Source organism: Convolutriloba macropyga, chromosome 13 (genome assembly GCF_964194025.1).
Source record: "Convolutriloba macropyga chromosome 13, txConMacr16.3, whole genome shotgun sequence".
In the NCBI taxonomy this organism is placed as follows: Eukaryota; Metazoa; Xenacoelomorpha; order Acoela; family Convolutidae; genus Convolutriloba; species Convolutriloba macropyga.
Genome location: NC_134480.1, coordinates 33,739,951 through 33,760,897, shown reverse-complemented (window position 1 = coordinate 33,760,897; position 20,947 = coordinate 33,739,951). Strand labels below are relative to the sequence as shown.

The 20,947-nt window shown below is 40.3% G+C and overlaps 1 protein-coding gene and 2 non-coding genes across 3 annotated transcripts in view; 2 read left to right on the top strand and 1 right to left on the bottom strand.

Annotated features, from left to right (window-relative positions):
- The window catches only part of LOC142351440 (WD repeat-containing protein 81-like), a 136,022-nt gene that overhangs the window by 40,640 nt on the left and 74,435 nt on the right, over window positions 1-20,947 (bottom strand). The window contains exon 14 of the mRNA XM_075403447.1: window positions 14,230-14,533. Coding sequence (XP_075259562.1) covers window positions 14,230-14,533 — 304 coding nt within the window. The remainder of the gene's footprint in view (window positions 1-14,229; window positions 14,534-20,947) is intronic.
- Trnaw-cca (transfer RNA tryptophan (anticodon CCA)) lies at window positions 14,934-15,005 on the top strand. Its single transcript has one exon. It is a non-coding gene; the product is annotated as a tRNA-Trp (tRNA).
- Trnaw-cca (transfer RNA tryptophan (anticodon CCA)) lies at window positions 15,122-15,193 on the top strand. The gene has a single exon. It is a non-coding gene; the product is annotated as a tRNA-Trp (tRNA).

Genomic DNA, 20,947 nt, shown 5'->3' with positions numbered 1-20,947 from the left:
CTTTTTCAGTGTAAATTTGATGTCATGGGAAATTTGTTAACCATGTAGAAGTTTTGTCGAATATTCTGTATCAATAACAGGTTGATTCGCAATCCAATCGCAAAGAATCTGATGCAATACTGTTAAGTCGTAGTATTGTTTTGCTGGTGATTGAGGTAGTTCGAGTTTGAGTTATAGTTTGACTTCATGAATGACGATTGTGTACTAATAATAGTTGCTAAATATAAATGTTGAACAAAATGAACAAATCCGTTTGGCTTCGATAGAATGTAGCATTAAATTTCGCTTGTCACGCTATTCTGGCTTTAAGGCTTGAAATGGCCTTGAAGCGCTATTCAATTTGATTTCTGAGTTATTAAGCTCAGCCACAATATCCTACAAGTTCATTTTGACTAGAGCTAGTTGCTTGGAAAGTTGCTGGAGAGGGTGTCAGTCACCTTTGGTCCAGTAGTTAAACGGCGCCTTTGGTGAACAGAAAGGACAGAGAAGGATAGACTTATCAGACAACTTATCAGGTAGGCCAATTGGTTTCCTAGATATTTCCGCTCCCCTTGGCCCAGTAATTAAACGGCGCCGTAGAAGCGAAAATTACTAATATAATTGTACCTAGTGTTTGTAGTTACGTCTGCAGCAGCTTTCTTTCATTACTCTGCGAAAGTTGCTTGTTCATACGATTTTCTTGATATCGTAGTCGTAGCTTCTTAAAATTGTCAGAATTTTGACCTCCAGGAACGGTCTGACGTGTAGTTTTTGGTAGGTTTTAGTGTAGTCGGGATTGTTCTGTTTCCACTTTGACAGAAGATCCTTTGTTAGGTGAAGTACTGGGATTCAGAGTTTGAGTAGGTCTTTGAAGAGGTCGGGAGCTGCGGACCTTGGCGTCTTTCTTTGGACGTATACGATTGCCACCAGGTTTGGGATTCGTTCCAGTTCCTTTAGAAGATGAGCCGTCGTAAGTGGGGTCCTGGGAGGCTTAGGGTGGGACGTCACGCTGTTGTTGATGACGTCGTGCCACAGGATCACCGTTGACCCGGGGGATGTTGATATCAAAGACACTCTTACCGGGCTGGGCTTCTGGATGAACACTCAGACCTGGGACTGACTCAATGCGTATTGGGAGGGTCCTTCTGAAATCTGGTGACGTCTTGAGGATCACACTTCTTCCAAATCGCTCGAGTGGCAGGATATTTGTCAAGAGCTCTGCTCAGTGAACTGGCAGCTATCACGAAGTGCATATGGGACCACAACTGCTGTCCCAGAAAATCAATATATCTGAAACTATTTAGTGAACTGGCTCAGTGAACTGGCAGCTATCACGAAGTGCATATGGGACCACAACTGCTGCCCAAGAAAGTCAATATATCTGAAACTAAATGGCCCAGTAACGTCGGAAGAATTGCTCTCGAACGACCGGCGAGCAGTTGCATTCGTCAGTAAATAACAGATTAGTGAGGCTAGCTTTAGCTTAATTGAGGGGTGTGAGGTGAGCGCAGCAGTTGGGGGTTGCAACGGGCGGGGATGAATCGCATACTTGGAAACTAGTGAGCTGAAAGGCTCTGAGAGAACTTAATGACCGTATTGCGGCTGCTCAAGAATCTCAGCGGAACCGATATATCAAAGCCTGGTTCTCGAGTTTTACGCCGGCCTGGTTCTTCAAAGGTTTCGATTGACTAACGAACTCGCAGAAATAATTAGTCGTTCGGACGTATTTAAAGGACTAACTTTAATTTTGTTGATTGAAGTTAAGAAAATCCTTAGTGATAATCTATGTTCAATCTCGTGCTGAAGTTTGTAAGGCTTCAGCCAGTAGCTATTATTGTTGCAAACTCCTCGTCAAGTGAGCTCAACTAACTTAAGATCTTAAGATCTAGCAAAACTTAGCAAAAAGACTAAAGTTGTTAAAGAATCAAAATTTAGTCTATCTGAGAGCCAACTGCTCTTGGTAACAGTTTCTAATGGTTCTAAATACAATACGGTTTCACTAATCAAACAATTGGGTTAAAGTAAATAATCAAATATTTATCATTTATAACATCATCTCTACTTGTTTCTGATTGGTTAATCAAGAAAATGATTTAGGTCATTGTTTACATAGTAAATGTCAAATTACTGCAATATTTACTTTTGTTGACATAAGCACGGATGGTTATTACGTGGCTCTAAATGCCTCGAGCGTACGGTATTTCACCTTTAATGATCATCTAAAGTATCATAAAATAAACAATTTAAGAAGTTTACCAATAAATAACAAAATATCGAAAAATGACAATTTTGCAACAAATAAGTGCTAATAGCCACACTTGTGGGTCTGAAGCAATAGCGTTCGTTGGGTCCATGAGTAGCTTAGAGGTAACCCTAACCGTCTGCCATAACCTCGGATTGGTCGGGTTTTGCCTTCCCAAAATCGGGGGGGGGTGTACAGATTTTCGGTCCCAACTTGTAAAATTTTTCAGTTTTGACCATTTTTGAGTTTTGACAAATTTCAAATTTTTTCAGTTTCAAAAGCTATTTTTTGATGTCTGATGGCTTTTCTAGCTGATCTGAAGTGGCGCCAACATCGCCGGCCCTGTTTTCGATCTCGGAAACACTATCGTAGAATACTGGCGCTAACTTCACGACTGGCCGGTTTAGCTCTCCATGTGCCATTTTGACTCTCGCTGATCTTACAACTCCGTCGTTGCCAGTGAAGATCTCAATGATTCGTCCCAATTTGTATTCACAACGTTTCACAGAGTCATCTACTAGCCAAACTAACTCGCCTTCTTTCAGGTTTCGCACATGTTCTTTTGACCACTTCGATCTCTGGTTCCATTGTGGAAGATATTCACGAGTCCATCTTTTCCAGATCATGTCGGCATATGCTTGAGCCGTTTTGAATGATTTTCTCAGGTCGTGGTAGCGTTCATTGGATGGCAGGAATGGTGCAATCGCGTTCTCTCGTCCTAGCAAGAAATGATTTGGTGTGAGCGCTGTCAAATCTTCAGGGTCGTCGCTTACTGCTCTCAGGGGTCTTGCGTTGGGAGTCTGCTCTACAAGACACATTGTTGTGCTGTGTACCTCGACGGTGAGGCTTCTGTTGTCCAAGATTGCAATCATGACCTTCTTGCAACTTTGAACCAGTCTTTCCCAGATTCCACCAGAGGATTGAATCTTGTCACTGCAGCTAGACATGACTCGGTGTCCAATGGCTGTGCGACTTCGATGTGTACTGCTCTGGTTGTCAGGCAAGTGAAGAGGCAGCACCATCTCTTCAGGGTACGTCGTAGGAACTTGACTTCGAAGGGTCCGAAGTAGTCGACTCCGGTATGAGTGAATGGGAACACATGTTCATCAAGTCGTTCTCGGGGTAGATCCGCCATTGGTGGGTCAATTGGGTTGGCGCTCCTGTGTCTGCATTTGATGCATCTCGACTTGATTTTTCTTAATGCATTTCTCAGCCCGATGATCCAGTATTCTTGTTGGAGCATGTTTCTTACGTATTCTGTGCCCTCATGTAGGTTGTCTCGATGTGCTTTCTCCAGCAGAAGTTGTACAACTGGATGTTTTGCTGTTAACAATATTGGGTGTTTCGCATTGTAATCAAGGTTTGAATGCTTCAGTCGGCCTTTCACTCTAATTGTTCCATCTTCTTCTATGAAGGGTGACAATTTGGCAATGCTTAATGTTTTGGAGATTACTTTGCTGTTTGCTATAGACTTCGAAACATTTGGGAAGCTTTCGTTTTGAACAAATCGAAACAGTATTTGCTCTGCTTGATGAATTTCGTCAGCTTTGAGGGTAACCTTCTGCTTCGTCTTGAACCTCATGCAGTAGGCAATGAAGTTTCTAATTCGGTTGAAGGTACTGTATCGTCTCCAGTCAAATAGTTGGTCTAGTTTTGTTTCTGTTGCTACAGTACTCGTAACTTGCTCAGGTTCGAGTTCGGTCCACGTCTTTGGCCACTTCTTCATCTGCCTGGAGCCATGCCGGTCCTTTTAGCCATACGGACTCTTTTGCAACAAATAAGTGCTAATAGCCACACTTGTGGGTCTGAAGCAATAGCGTTCGTTGGGTCCATGAGTAGCTTAGAGGTAACCCTAACCGTCTGCCATAACCTCGGATTGGTCGGGTTTTGCCTTCCCAAAATCGGGGGGGGGGGGGGTGTACAGATTTTCGGTCCCAACTTGTAAAATTTTTCAGTTTTGACCATTTTTGAGTTTTGACAAATTTCAAATTTTTTCAGTTTCAAAAGCTATTTTTTGATGTCTGATGGCTTTTCTAGCTGATCTGAAGTGGCGCCAACATCGCCGGCCCTGTTTTCGATCTCAGAAACACTATCGTAGAATACTGGCGCTAACTTCACGACTGGCCGGTTTAGCTCTCCATGTGCCATTTTGACTCTCGCTGATCTTACAACTCCGTCGTTGCCAGTGAAGATCTCAATGATTCGTCCCAATTTGTATTCACAACGTTTCACAGAGTCATCTACTAGCCAAACTAACTCGCCTTCTTTCAGGTTTCGCACATGTTCTTTTGACCACTTCGATCTCTGGTTCCATTGTGGAAGATATTCACGAGTCCATCTTTTCCAGATCATGTCGGCATATGCTTGAGCCGTTTTGAATGATTTTCTCAGGTCGTGGTAGCGTTCATTGGATGGCAGGAATGGTGCAATCGCGTTCTCTCGTCCTAGCAAGAAATGATTTGGTGTGAGCGCTGTCAAATCTTCAGGGTCGTCGCTTACTGCTCTCAGGGGTCTTGCGTTGGGAGTCTGCTCTACAAGACACATTGTTGTGCTGTGTACCTCGACGGTGAGGCTTCTGTTGTCCAAGATTGCAATCATGACCTTCTTGCAACTTTGAACCAGTCTTTCCCAGATTCCACCAGAGGATTGAATCTTGTCACTGCAGCTAGACATGACTCGGTGTCCAATGGCTGTGCGACTTCGATGTGTACTGCTCTGGTTGTCAGGCAAGTGAAGAGGCAGCACCATCTCTTCAGGGTACGTCGTAGGAACTTGACTTCGAAGGGTCCGAAGTAGTCGACTCCGGTATGAGTGAATGGTAACACATGTTCATCAAGTCGTTCTCGGGGTAGATCCGCCATTGGTGGGTCAATTGGGTTGGCGCTCCTGTGTCTGCATTTGATGCATCTCGACTTGATTTTTCTTAATGCATTTCTCAGCCCGATGATCCAGTATTCTTGTTGGAGCATGTTTCTTACGTATTCTGTGCCCTCATGTAGGTTGTCTCGATGTGCTTTCTCCAGCAGAAGTTGTACAACTGGATGTTTTGCTGTTAACAATATTGGGTGTTTCGCATTGTAATCAAGGTTTGAATGCTTCAGTCGGCCTTTCACTCTAATTGTTCCATCTTCTTCTATGAAGGGTGACAATTTGGCAATGCTTAATGTTTTGGAGATTACTTTGCTGTTTGCTATAGACTTCGAAACATTTGGGAAGCTTTCGTTTTGAACAAATCGAAACAGTATTTGCTCTGCTTGATGAATTTCGTCAGCTTTGAGGGTAACCTTCTGCTTCGTCTTGAACCTCATGCAGTAGGCAATGAAGTTTCTAATTCGGTTGAAGGTACTGTATCGTCTCCAGTCAAATAGTTGGTCTAGTTTTGTTTCTGTTGCTACAGTACTCGTAACTTGCTCAGGTTCGAGTTCGGTCCACGTCTTTGGCCACTTCTTCATCTGCCTGGAGCCATGCCGGTCCTTTTAGCCATACGGACTCTTTTGCAACAAATAAGTGCTAATAGCCACACTTGTGGGTCTGAAGCAATAGCGTTCGTTGGGTCCATGAGTAGCTTAGAGGTAACCCTAACCGTCTGCCATAACCTCGGATTGGTCGGGTTTTGCCTTCCCAAAATCGGGGGGGGGTGTACAGATTTTCGGTCCCAACTTGTAAAATTTTTCAGTTTTGACCATTTTTGAGTTTTGACAAATTTCAAATTTTTTCAGTTTCAAAAGCTATTTTTTGATGTCTGATGGCTTTTCTAGCTGATCTGAAGTGGCGCCAACATCGCCGGCCCTGTTTTCGATCTCAGAAACACTATCGTAGAATACTGGCGCTAACTTCACGACTGGCCGGTTTAGCTCTCCATGTGCCATTTTGACTCTCGCTGATCTTACAACTCCGTCGTTGCCAGTGAAGATCTCAATGATTCGTCCCAATTTGTATTCACAACGTTTCACAGAGTCATCTACTAGCCAAACTAACTCGCCTTCTTTCAGGTTTCGCACATGTTCTTTTGACCACTTCGATCTCTGGTTCCATTGTGGAAGATATTCACGAGTCCATCTTTTCCAGATCATGTCGGCATATGCTTGAGCCGTTTTGAATGATTTTCTCAGGTCGTGGTAGCGTTCATTGGATGGCAGGAATGGTGCAATCGCGTTCTCTCGTCCTAGCAAGAAATGATTTGGTGTGAGCGCTGTCAAATCTTCAGGGTCGTCGCTTACTGCTCTCAGGGGTCTTGCGTTGGGAGTCTGCTCTACAAGACACATTGTTGTGCTGTGTACCTCGACGGTGAGGCTTCTGTTGTCCAAGATTGCAATCATGACCTTCTTGCAACTTTGAACCAGTCTTTCCCAGATTCCACCAGAGGATTGAATCTTGTCACTGCAGCTAGACATGACTCGGTGTCCAATGGCTGTGCGACTTCGATGTGTACTGCTCTGGTTGTCAGGCAAGTGAAGAGGCAGCACCATCTCTTCAGGGTACGTCGTAGGAACTTGACTTCGAAGGGTCCGAAGTAGTCGACTCCGGTATGAGTGAATGGGAACACATGTTCATCAAGTCGTTCTCGGGGTAGATCCGCCATTGGTGGGTCAATTGGGTTGGCGTTCCTGTGTCTGCATTTGATGCATCTCGACTTGATTTTTCTTAATGCATTTCTCAGCCCGATGATCCAGTATTCTTGTTGGAGCATGTTTCTTACGTATTCTGTGCCCTCATGTAGGTTGTCTCGATGTGCTTTCTCCAGCAGAAGTTGTACAACTGGATGTTTTGCTGTTAACAATATTGGGTGTTTCGCATTGTAATCAAGGTTTGAATGCTTCAGTCGGCCTTTCACTCTAATTGTTCCATCTTCTTCTATGAAGGGTGACAATTTGGCAATGCTTAATGTTTTGGAGATTACTTTGCTGTTTGCTATAGACTTCGAAACATTTGGGAAGCTTTCGTTTTGAACAAATCGAAACAGTATTTGCTCTGCTTGATGAATTTCGTCAGCTTTGAGGGTACCCTTCTGCTTCGTCTTGAACCTCATGCAGTAGGCAATGAAGTTTCTAATTCGGTTGAAGGTACTGTATCGTCTCCAGTCAAATAGTTGGTCTAGTTTTGTTTCTGTTGCTACAGTACTCGTAACTTGCTCAGGTTCGAGTTCGGTCCACGTCTTTGGCCACTTCTTCATCTGCCTGGAGCCATGCCGGTCCTTTTAGCCATACGGACTCTTTGAGGCCTTCGATGGACATTCCTCGGGTTCCGATGTCGGCAGGGTTTTCGACACCTTTGACGTGTCTCCATTGATCCATCGATGAGTTTTCCAGTATTTCCGCTGCTCTGTTAGCAACGAACACTTGTTGTTTCTTGTGCGCTGCCTGTAACCACTGTAGCACTGTTGATGAGGCAGTCCAATGATAGATTTTGTCAATTCTGACATCATGTTCATTGAGTATCTGCTTTCTGAGCCGAACTCCGTAGACTGCGGCTTGAAGTTCTAACTTCGGTATTGTCATATGTCCGATGGGTGCCACACGGCATTTCCCTATTACATATGTCAGTTTTAGCGTTGCTTCATCTTGCAGATATGCCACAATGCACATTGCCTCCTCTGATGCATCTGTAAAGATGTGAAGTCGCAGGTTTGTGCATCCGTTTTCAAAAAAAAGTCGATTTATTGACATCGTTCTTATTTCTCTCAACTCAAGAGCACCAATCAATGAACAGTTTTGAGTGCTCTGCTGACAACTCTTTGTCCCACGCTTGTCCCATTTCTGCACAAATGCTTTTGAGTAGGAACCGCATTCTTATTGTGAAGGGTGAACAAATCCCAAGTGGGTCGAACACTGCTGAGACAAAGGATAGGACAATTCTCTGAGTTATTTTTGCTGGAACTTCTTGCTCAGTTCCACGACAGACTATGAGACTATCTGTGTCCACATTCCAGTTGAGTCCTAGGATTGAAGGTGATTGTGGTTCTGCTTCGAAAGTTTTCACAACTTTCGTTGACCTGTCTGTCTCTGGGATCTGTGACTTGACTTCATCGTCACTTGTTATCCATTTCGTCAAATTGAATCCACCTTTGATGAGGATGTATCTGACTTTCTGGTAGATTTCGATTGCTTCTTGAGGGATTCTGACTGACTTTAGGAAGTCGTCCATGTAAAAGTTTTGCTGAACCGTTCTGACAACACTTTCGTTGTTGACTGCATCATCTTTCGTCACTTTGATGCAAAGCGTAATTTGCACAAGTCGGCAAGCTTTTCGCCCTAAAAACGTGTCGTGTATACTCATAGACTTCTATTCTCTGCTCTGGATCTTCTGTCCGTAAGAATCGTAAACATCGGCTGTCATCGTTTGGGACAGCTACTTGAAGAAACATTGCTTCTATGTCGGCTGATAAAGCTATTTGGTGTTCTCGGAAGCGAAATATGATTCCGATCAAACTCTGCAGCAGGTCTGGTCCAGATAGAAGTCTGTCGTTCAGGGCTACACCTTGATACATTGCTGCTGCGTTGCATACTCTTCTGACTTTTTCGGGTTTATGCGGGTTTATGACAGGATGATGTGGTAAATACCATTTCAGTTTGTCTTTGGTTTCATTCAGTTCAGCTTGATCTACTTTCCGAACGTATCCAGCGTTGATTGCTCGTTCCCCTTCCTTTGAATGTCCGGTGACATCGCAGTTTGAAGCGTATGACTCGATATCCAACCACTTACTCAACTGGTTTGCTAGTTTATCATCTGCAATTGATGTTCCTGTTGTGGCAAGAGTTGCTGCTTGCTTCGCTGGTAGGGGACCACTTAAGGCCCATCCTATTTTCGATTTCACTGCCCATGGTTCAGCTTTGTCTTCTGACTTCTTGAATTCAAAAGGGTGATGAATGTCGTAACAATCTTGTCCAAGAATCAGTTGAACATCGTTTAGATTGTAGCTCTGATCTGGCAAATTCATCAAATGTGGGTAGCGGTCTTTCAACTCTTGCAGCTCTACAATCTGGTCACCCAATTTCAGTTTTTCGTGAACGTAGAATTACACTGTTGTCAAGGGTCGAGACTTCTCATGCGCTGAAACAGCTATTGGCACTATTTCCGTCTTGACATCTTGTGATCCGTGGATCCCTGCTACTGATAAGGACGCTTTTCGGCCTCGGAGTTGGAGTTTTGACACCACTGACTTCTCTACAAATGAAATCGAGGACCCTGAATCACACATTGCTAGTACATCTAGGCCTAAGTCGCTGTTTGTCAGCTTGATTCGTACCACTGGGAGTCCTCCTTGGGTGATGTTAGTTGCTACTGCAGTTGTAGCATCTGAGACATTCTTTGTAGTTTCCTTCTTCGGTAGTTCGCTGTGCAAAAGCCTGTTGTGCCGCCTTCCACAGCTGGGTACACTGCATGTCCTGCTTCTGCAGTCCTTCGACATGTGACCTGGTTTCAAACAATTGAAACACAGTCAGAGCTTCTGGACATGCTCTCGTCGTTCATTTACTTTCATTGATTTGAACTTTTCACATGTCCAAATGGGGGTGTTGTCCGTCTTTGAAGGGACATTCGAAATTCTTGGGTTTGCTTGACTCTTCAGCGTTTGAAGCAAAGGTACTCGGTCTTCGGTTTATCACGGCTTTGAAATTTGTTTCTGTCAAACGACAGAAACAAATTTGTCAAACGACAGAAACAAACGACAGAAACAAATGAGTTCTGTGCTAACAAGTTCTCATGAATTACAGCTTTGGAGGCAAGCCACTCTTTGAAAACAATCAGGGTGCCTCTCAGTAGTCGACGATCTTGCATATACTGCAACCACTGTTCTCTCAGTTGAGGAGAAAGTTTTCTAGTTGTTGAACTTAGCACTGCTTCTGCTTCTAGGTCTGATGTGTATCCAAGTTGAGTCAAGGTGTTCACTACGTTTGTAACCACATTTGCAAATCTGACGATGTTCGTAGAATCGTCGTGTCGAATTGGAGGTTGAGTATGTATTTTCTTGAATTGGGCGTTGACTATGACATCTGATCTGCCATACTTCTCACAGAGTATATCCCAAGCATGATAGTATGATTGCGCGCTGAATCCCATTCCCGATATTGCTGCTTTTGCTTGACCCGTGAGACTGGTCTTGAGGTATTGCATCTTTTCTGTATCGCTGATTGGCTTTTGATGAACAACATCAAAAAGACCTGACCACTCTGGCCACTCCAGGAGGTCTCCTGAAAACTCGGTCAGTTTTAGTTTTGGCAAGCCACTAGCCCCACTGCTTGGTACTCGTCGGTAGATGAATTGGGGAGTGGTGTAATTCATTGTGCTCCTGTTTCTGCTCTCGGCAGACCTGTTTCGAAGGTTGTTAATGGGAATCTGACTCCTGTTTCTGTCTTCAACTGCTGACTGAAACGTCGTCCTATTCAACGGCGGTGCTGTTGGGTCCGTTACTCTAATTGGTTTACGGATTTCTGGTTTCTTGGGAATGCTGGGTTCAGCCAGTTGCGTTGAGAAAAGTCTTTCGCCTGGTTGGAACAGCGGGGTAGTTTTCGGGTAAGTGCAGAAACGTTTGTCAGTTCTGTCCTTGGTGACATTCGTTGGAGGGTCGATAACAACATTTGGAGATAGTGGCCGTTGAGGGACAGACTGTTGAGCCACTGATTCTACCCACCCGGCTGTTCTTTTGTGATTTCGTTTCGATCCAACACTTTCTATCTCATCTGCCACTGATCCAGATGCTCTTGAGCTTCCTTTGGTCAGCTCAAGTTTCAAACGTCTTTCTTCTTCTTCCTCTGCTCTCTTTCTTTCGTTTTCAAGTGCTCGCTCATGCTGTCAAAGACGCAGTTCATCTTCTTGTTGTTGCATCTTTAGACGTAACTCTTGTTCTTGTTGTTGTTGTTGTAACTCTTGTTCTCGTTGTTGTTGTTGTAACTCTTGTTCTCGCCGCTGTTGTTATTGTTGCTGTTGTAAACGTAACTCTTCTTGCTGGCGACGAAGTTCTATTTCTTCACGCTCCTGCTCTAACTCCAACTGGCGCTCTCGCAGTCGTTGCTCTGTTTCTTTCTTTGCTTTTAGTTTTTCGAGCTCCATTTCTTCGATCTGTCGCCTCTTTGATGATCGCGAGTTGGCAATACTGAGTTGTTTTCTGCTTCCATGTGTAGCAGAATGCTTGGAAGAGACATCCGCGTTCTCCTCAGCGTTTTCTATTGCTCCATTTCCTGTATCAATTACAGTTTCATCGTTTGGGTCTTTGTTACCAGTCGATGCAGTTGACACTAACGATGTTTGGTTTCCACAATCCTTGCTGAGCCTGTACTGTTTTATCAGGTCCTGATAGTGACTCCTAGCTTTACTGAAATTCGCAAACCCATGGGGACAACTTTCTGTCTTCAATATTCGAATAGCTTCTGCGCAAATTTCATCTCGCTTTTCTAAAAACCGTTCCGCCTGATCGCACAGTATCTGTTTTTCGGAGTCGCTTAAATTTTCTGATTTCAATTTCTTTTCGAGTTCTACCAATTCGTTCTCGATTGGAACAGAATCTTCTAATATCTTGTACCATCGCAATGTGTCTTTCCGGTAGTCGACGACTACTGCGCGACAATCTTCAATATCTTGGAGATCTGGTATTTTGTCAACTACCCATCGCAAAACTTTACTCTGTTCTTCTAACATACGCTTGGTGTCATAGTCAAAGCTTTCAAAATACTTTGGTTCTAATAGTAACCTTTGCTGTTGTCGGTTGTCTTCCAAGTTGTACGTCTCGAAGAAACATCGATAAGCACCTTCGGCCGTCATTGTTTTGTTTTGTGTCAGGTAGCCTTCTAGCTCGTTGAGGTGTCTGGAGAAGGACATGAGTAGGTCAGCTTGCTCTTTCTCTAACGTCTGGAGTTGACCACTCGCCTTCCGGGTCGGCGGACCAAAATTGCGGCTGCTCAAGAATCTCAGCGGAACCGATATATCACAGCCTGGTTCTCGAATTTTACGCCGGCCTGGTTCTTCAAGGGGTTCGATTGACTAACGATCTCGCAGAAATAATTATTCGTTCGGACGTATTTAAAGGACCAACTTTAATTTTGTTGATTGAAGTTAAGAAAATCCTTAGTGATAATCTATGTTCAATCTCGTGCTGAAGTTTGTAAGGCTTCAGCCAGTAGCTATTATTGTTGCAAACTCCTCGTCAAGTGAGCTCAACTAACTTAGAACTCGCAAGATCTTAAGATCTAGCAAAACTTAGCAAAAAGACTAAAGTTGTTAAAGAATCAAATTTTAGTCTATCTGAGAGCCAACTGCTCTTGGTAACAGTTTCTAATGGTTCTAAATACAATACGGTTTCACTAATCAAACAATTGGGTTAAAGTAATTAATCAAATATTTATCATTTATAACATCATCGCTACTTGTTTCTGATTGGTTAATCAAGAAAATGATTTAGGTCATTGTTTACATAGTAAATGTCAAATTACTGCTATATTTAATTTTGTTGACATAAGCACGGATAGTTATTACGTGGCTCTAAATGCTTCGAATATACGGTATTTCACCTTTAATGATCATCTAAAGTATCATAAAATAAACAATTTAAGAAGTTTACCAATAAATAACAAAATGTCGAAAAATGCCAATTTTGCACCAAATAAGTGCTAATAACCACACTTGTGGGTCTGATGCAATAGCGTTCGTTGGGTCCATGAGTAGCTTAGAGGTAACCCTAACTGTCTGCCATAACCTCGGGTTGCTGGGGTTTTGCCTTCCCAAAATCGGGGGGGGGGGGTGGGTGTACAGATTTTCGGTCCCAACTTGTAAAATTTTTCAGTTTTGACCATTTTTGAGTTTTGACAAATTTCAAATTTTTTCAGTTTCAAAAGCTATTTCTTGCTGTCTGATGGCTTTTCTAACTGATCTGAAGTGGCGCCAACAGACCGCTGGGCGCTACATGTTTATCCCGTTCTTGAGGACGAATATTCAAATGAGTCAGCCAAAAAATCGGGCAAAGCGAAAAATCGAATTAAGAAATACCAACAGGACTTCGTTTGAAAACAATTAAACATAGGCGGTAGAATATCGGAAACGACTCGAACAGTCGTGCAATATACTCCTAACTAACCTAACCTAATTCAAAAAGATCATAAAAATAAAAACATAGCCAGCAGATTGCCGGAAAATAGCAGCCGATGACGTGCTTGATGCACATCGGGATTGAAACAGAAAAAGAAAAAAGAGATAAATTGGCCGAATTTTTTTTCTGTTTTTTCTTCAGTGTCAAAAAAGTGTTCCAAATGGGCGTGCAGTTTGTTAGATTCTAAAACTATACTTAATTCAAGGTTCCGCAAATATTCAGCAAGCAAACACTAATGAACTTTGATAATCTAATGCAATATGACATAATTACCGGGCTTTATCGGTTTATCCCGTCTCTTTTGATTTTGATCTTTTGACATTGACCGTATTCACCACATTGCGTAATTCAATGCGTGAAGGAACTTAAAATCCATTCAGTTGAAACAGTGAGTGAAGTAAGTGAGAAGTCAAACGTGAAAATCGGGACTCATGCAAAACGAAAAACGTGAACAAAAGGTAAAGCGAATCTTAAAAAAACATAGCAGGACAAGTCCTGACATACAATTCAAAGAATTTTCATTGACTAAACAAAACACTAGACCTAGAACGAACTATGAGTGAATTGGAAAAACCATTCCTAAAAAAATCAGATCAAAGACGCATGTGAACAAAGAAAAGCACTAGCGAGAACGGAGATCTGGTTCAAACAAAAAACTAGGCCTAGAATGAACTACAAATGGATTGGGAAAATCATTAAGAAAAAAATCCGATCCAAAAAATCGAAAAACAGTAAAAATCAAAGTGAAATTGACGTATGTGAATAAAAACCACGTAGTGAGAAAACGAATTTTTGTTCAAACACCGTTTTCTCACTCTACTTTAAAATTAGAGCAAAAAAATCCACGCCGCAAAACCACTCGCTTTTTTGCTCCATTTCCTGTTTCGGCGTGACCAAAATCACTACTCCAATTTTCAATTGTAGAACTCACGTGAATATTTCCATCGCAGCTGACAACTTTGGTCAAGTAAGACGAGTAGAATATGCCGTTCAGACCCTTTTTGTGCAAATGGTATGTAAAACTTGGAGCCACAGCCCTTCCACTGTTACTCGAATCAACTCTCTGATTCGCTATTGACCAAATCTTGACAGTGTGGTCCTTTCCATATGACAGAAATGATGTTTCGAAATGGTCAATTGGAAGGATTCCCTTCACACTTCCAGTGTGTCCATCGTAGTTCTCAAGACGGACCGACATCAGTCGGAATGGATCCAAATCTGATTCCCGCAGTGATCTGAAAATGAAAGAACAGATAACTAGATTACGAATACTTGCAATATATGGCACCATGACAGAATTAGCAGTCCCAGAAACAAATTCCAGATAAATGTAGAGCAAAAATAGTCAAACTGGCGAATATTAAATTGACATGCGGTGTAGGCAGAGTAGCTAGAAAACATTGAGCTATGAGGAGACGTTGCACTTTGAGAAAACTGACTCCAAGTGGTAGCCAGACCGATTTTTGTCGATTGCTGGCTATCAGCAATAGAGAAGTAGCTGCCGAAATAATCCCACATTATAAAAGCATCAGTTTTATTATGTTTCAGCATCAGCTTTACTATCATGAGAAAAAGGAGCGAGCGCAAGCTCCCCTATCAAAATATTGCTTTGAACGAAAAAGTCAAGTCAATCCCCACTCCGTGCCGCAACGGTAGCGCGTCTGACTCCAGATCAGAAGGTTGCGTGTTCGAATCACGTCGGGGTCAACACCTTATTCTTTTGAACCTAAGACAATTTTTTTTAATTTCCATGATATATTTCAGATGAGTACTAAGAACAGGTAATAAAATTATCACTCAAAACGAAGGACCAGGATTCTCTAGACTCCGTGGCGCAACGGTAGCGCCTCTGACTCCAGATCAGAAGGTTGCGTGTTCGAATCACGTCGGGGTCAGCCCCTAGTTTTCTTTAAACCTAAGACAATTTTTTATATATTTCCTTGATATATTATAGATGGGTACTAAGGAGGGTACTACAAAGATCTCTCAAAATGACGGCCAAAGACTTTCAAGACTCCGTGGCGCAACGGTAGCGCGTCTGACTCCAGATCAGAAGGTTGCTTGTTCGAACCACGTCGCGTTCAATAACTTTTATTTGCATAGATAGATGATCAGTTGAGTCAATTTTTCTGGTAAGACACGTCCCTAACAAAATAAAGGAGGATAAGGGGTAAAGCACAATGGGCATCGAGCAGAATAACATAAAATGAGACTTGAAGCCGAATACTTCCCGAGCTCTGATTGGTCGATTATAAACGCATGTAATTGCATGTAAATGCAATAGCCGGAAGAAGATTACCGATACAGCTGCGAAATAGAAATGAGGGTCGTTGAAAGGTAATAGAAACAGATACAGAATCGAGTCAATGGAGTCACCGACGCGATAAAAAACACAGTCGGCAGACTGCCGGAAAATCGGGGACGCACATCGGGGTTGAAACAGAAAAAGAAGAAAAGATAAAAATGGACAGAAAGGAAAGCTATACTCAATTCCGCTTCTACATTGCAAGCTATTATGTTTAATACTACTGTCAGCTAGTAATTGCTCTAATGAACTTTGATAACATAGTGCACTTTGACTTAATTCTGCTCTTTCACCGTTTCCCTACATTGCGTAAATCAATGTGTGAAAGAATTCAAAATCCATTCAGTTAAAACAATGAGTGAGGTAAGTCAGAAGTCACGTGAAAATCGTGACTTATGTAAAACGAAAAACATGATCAAAAATAAAGCGAATTAAAAAATCAGGACAAATCCTGATGTACAATTCAAAGAAACTTCATTGACTAAACAGAAATAGACCTAGAACGGACTATGAGTGATCGGTGAAAACCATTTCCAAAGAAATCACATTAAAAAAAATAAAAACTGAAAATCAATGTCAAAAATCTGAGAAAGAGGAACTAGGTTCAAATAGAAAAAAGGCCTAGAATGAACTAGGAATAGATTGGGAAAAACATTTAGAAAAAAATTCGACCCAAACAATCGAAAAAACAGTAAAATCCAAATGAAATTGCCGTATGTGAACAAAAAACCATAAGCGAGAAAGCGAATTTTTGTTCAAACACCGTTTTCTCACTATACTTTAAACTTGGAGCAAAAAAATTTCACGCAGCAAAACCACTCGCTTTTTCGCTCCACTTCCTGTTTCGGCTTGACCAAAATCACTACTCCAATTTGACTTCAAAAATCATGAAAATGTGTGAACAGAACTTAAGACAGCGCCACGATACAATTCAAATTCTTTGAAGTATAAAAAAGAGCGCCTAAATGATAGAAGTTGAGAGGCTGTCGGTGGCTATTAAAAAAGACTATTACAAACCACACTTAAGTTTTCTTAAATTTATGAAAAAAAATCAGCGCAAATTAATTTTTTGAACATCATTAATTGTTGAGATTAAGTGAAAAAGTTAAATGAATTGTTAACTTACCGTTCCCACCCACTTTAGTAGGGGGAGGAACTATATACTCAAATTGGGTTTTTTTGTTCAGTCAATTTTGGCCGATCGATTTATTCATCGTAGAGTGTTGATTTATATCATTAGAAAGCCCGTACAGCGCACATTATAGAATTAGAAAGATTATTTTGTATCTTTTTTCTAGACAGTTAGCGAGGTTTAAATATTTGTGAACATTGGAATGGTAGCAGTTCTTTTTGATCACACATTAGGGAATTTTTACCATTTTTCAATAATTTTGCTAAAAATTGTTAATTTTGTTAATAATAGTGCTGGTGACTTCCCAATTTAGCCTTCTTTTCATCAAAAATGGCCCAAAAAGATTTTCGATCCCATTTGTTTGAATTTGCCGAAAAAAGAAACCCCAAATTACTGACTGACATTTGAAACAACTCAAAAGAAGGATGGTTATAATTTCGTTTTTTAATAAGATTGTCCTGTGATAAAAATGTTGTCAGTTTTTTCCTTACTTAAAACAATCATTAACCAAAATTAATCTTTCAATTTAGGTATTTTGAAATTTTGTAGCCAAAGCATCTATTTTGGCTACCAATGGAATGATTAGCCGTAATAATTGAACGGGTTGAATTATCAAGGCTAATTTTTGTCTCTTCGTGGTTTTTGACAATTCCATGGAAGCTATCTCTTCCAAACATTAAATTTGCCATTTTTTGCTTTCTTCTGTTTATTACAGACCAGAAAAGCTTTCAATAAAAATTCAACTACTACGCACTTACATTTTTTGTAGAACCAAAGCCCCACGATCAAATATTAAGTTTTCAGAGAATTTCATGATTTCTATGCCTTTAACAATGAGTTTTCTTAAATTCGAATTAAATTCAAGTTTTTTGCCCGCATTTGTAGTCTTTTTGGCAGTCTCTGATTATCAATAAATAAAGATCCAGTTGCCTTTCCTATATGGTATACTTGAGCCTATATAATGTTTCAGTTGATACCTATTGGCTCTTATGTATTTGAATATATTTGTCTTAAAATCTGTTTTTTTTATTTTGTCTTGTTTCAAAGTTTTGACAACCTGTTGCTCACTCTCAGTAAGCACAAACAGTATCTTCCTTCTAGCGAGTGAAAGTAAAGTCTTTCTGGACGTTACAGTTTGTGATTGGCTTCTTTGTTTCGATACCACGGGTTCTAAATAATTTTTTTGATTTTCGTTATTTGCCCATTTTGAAAGCTACTTTCGTTGCTTTGTCCGATTATCATTTCAATAAAAGGTCATATAACGTTTGAACAATTAAAAAACGAATGATAACAATTCGAAACAGTTTTCTTGCAAAATATAATCGAAAATTTTGTTCTGCCTATATCTGTTTTTCTCATTTTGCAGTGCTATCACATATTCTGGATAATAGCAGGTTTCAGTGGCTTCTTCCGGAGACATAGAAGTCGTATTTTATGAGTTAAGTTGATTGCTAACAATACTAATGACTTTGAAATTTTTTGTTTTTAAAAATTTGGTCGACCGTTGAACTCATCCCTTTTCTGTTTCTCTTTTTGACAACTTGTACCCTAGTCTAAATTATGACATCTCTCATCCAATTTAGCAGAGCAAACAAGAATTTCATGTTGTTTTTGTTGTAGCTGATGGGTTTCTGGCTATGACGCCATGTGGTTTCAGATTTTAAAAAAAAATTGATACTGGTCATTGCTTGTGGTCATTTTTTGTTGTCTTTTGCGCATAAACCCCTTGAAACGAGGACTCATTGATGTTAAAAAACGTCAAACATCACACACCTCAAACAACAAAAATACTTTAAACAACCATTATCTGTTCAATTGTTAAATTATTGGTTTTGAAAGCTTCAACAATGTGTTTTTGTAATCTTGCTTGTGGAATTTTGAGTTCACTCTGTACTGCTTGTGGAATTTTGAGTTCACTCTGTACTCGTTGTCAATTTACTGTCTTAAGACTAAGACTTAGACTCCAACAATTTGAGGTAAAATTGAACTTAGAAGAATTTAAGATTTTTTCTGATTTACTTTAATTGAAAGTGAATCATTGAAAGTAAAAAAATTTAGCTTCAAAATTTTTGAAAATATTTGGTTCGAGAAATCATACACTTTTTGAATTCCGGCGATTTTTCATTACACTTCTGAGAATTTGCAACAAAGTTTCTAGTGTAAACACAGTTTAAATCTTCTGTCTAGAGAAAAATCTTACATGTTCTTACTTGTTTTTTTTATTAGTGGTGTTGTGACTCCAGTATTTTGAGTTTTCATAATTCTTTTGTGAATTGAATAATAATTCATATTTTTAGAAAAACATTTGACCAATTTTGTGTTTCGTGTCATACTATAACATAATGACGGTTTCCAATAGCTTTGATGATAAGAGCAGTTAATCATATTTAATGGCTTCAATGAAAGAACATGGTTTCAATGACTTCGATGCCGTTTTCTCTCAAATTTTAACTAAACACTTGATTTTTAAATGAATCAACCGGTTGCTATTGTAGTCTTATGACAAATTCTGGCTAAAGAGAGAACTCAATGGCTACCTGTTTGAACTTATAAAAGAACCCATCCCGCATTTGCGGTTGGGAGCAAATAGTTACTTCGAAATTGTTTTTAAAAAAATCAAACGTTTGCAAATTTTATTCCTTTTTCATTTTCTCTCTACTTGTTACCTAGTCTCAGTAAGGACCAATCCCACATGTTTCTAGGAGGATTACAAGTTATTCTGCTGATGTCAATTAAATAAAAATGTTTTAATTGATACTCTTTAGACTACTGCTGCCATTTGTTGCCATTTCGAATTTGTTAAGTGTTTGTTAAAGAAATATATTGATTTTTGGTCGCAATTAACAATTATTTGTCTTCATTGATTTTGTTGTTTATCTCTTCTCCTATTCTCATCGATCACAAGTATCATTGGTTCTCCAAAGTGGCATTATTTAATTCGTTTTCTCGCTGCTAACGAATGCTCCCAACGGCTCCGATAGAGCTACATAGAACTCTACCAAGTATTTCTCGGTGACAACTGATGGTTGACTTTGCCATTTTCTTGTTCTTATTGATTTGGTACAACGTATTTTTAAGGACAGGTCACATCTGCATTGAGGAGAAGTACAAGTTGATTTTTTTAGTTTAGGTATTTTGACTTTGTTAGTGATTTTTTTAAATAAGACTGAACCAGTCGGGAATTGATGTTCGGTTATTTTCTATTGCTTGTCTTGTCTTTTGTTTTAATAATAGCACGTATCATCGGCTCTCCAATGCGGCAGTAATTAATTCATTCATCGGTTTGCAATTCAGACAAATTACTTATTAAACAGTTACCTTCGAAGAGTATGTGTATTTTTGATAGTTTTATTTCTCTTCCTCACTTGGTAGACAATTAAATCAGAAATATGAGCTGGATCGGAATATAATGGTCAAACGCACATTACTGAGCCTCCTTGTCAACATTTAAATTATCATAACTTCGCGATGTTTTGTTAGTAGCAACCTTTATTACGTATGAGTCCTTTCATAACATTGAAATGGATCAGTCAGAGAAACCATAAGTCAGAGATACCATAAGTCAGAGAAACCATAAGTCACATTGATATCGGAGTGTAAAGTCAAATCGAGTGTGAAAAATTCATTTAAGAATTCAAAATGTACCAAAAATTCAGTTGAAACTGAAGGCCAATGAGTGAAACAAATGAAGCAACGCAAATAAAAGCAGTAGGACATCTACGTGCAAAATGAAGAAAATTGCTGTTTTGAAAACTGATATCAGACGACGAACAAAAAACCACGATTACCTCAATTTACCTAAGCTCAGAACACAGCTTCGCAGCTAAAAAAAGAATAAAGAAGATCTGTTCGCGGTCACAACATCCCACTAACCCCCCCCCCCTCAAGGGGTTCCGACGAAGTGAGACCAAGTAGAGCGCAACCAAACTCACCACCATCTAAAATTAAGCGACAGCAACTCATTTATTCGCCAACTCTTACATCTGTACTTTAATTTTAACCAATCAGATTCTTTGGCCAATCAAATTCAAGCACTCGGCTCTGATTCTCATTCGCCGTGATTATTCCTATCACATATAAAAAACGCACCCGACAATCCACCACTTCTAAGCTAGAATATGACCATAAACACGGAAACACAATTCACGGAAACTATATACACGGAAACCATATACACGGATATAATTGACCAATTCTGGTCGCTTTTATGAC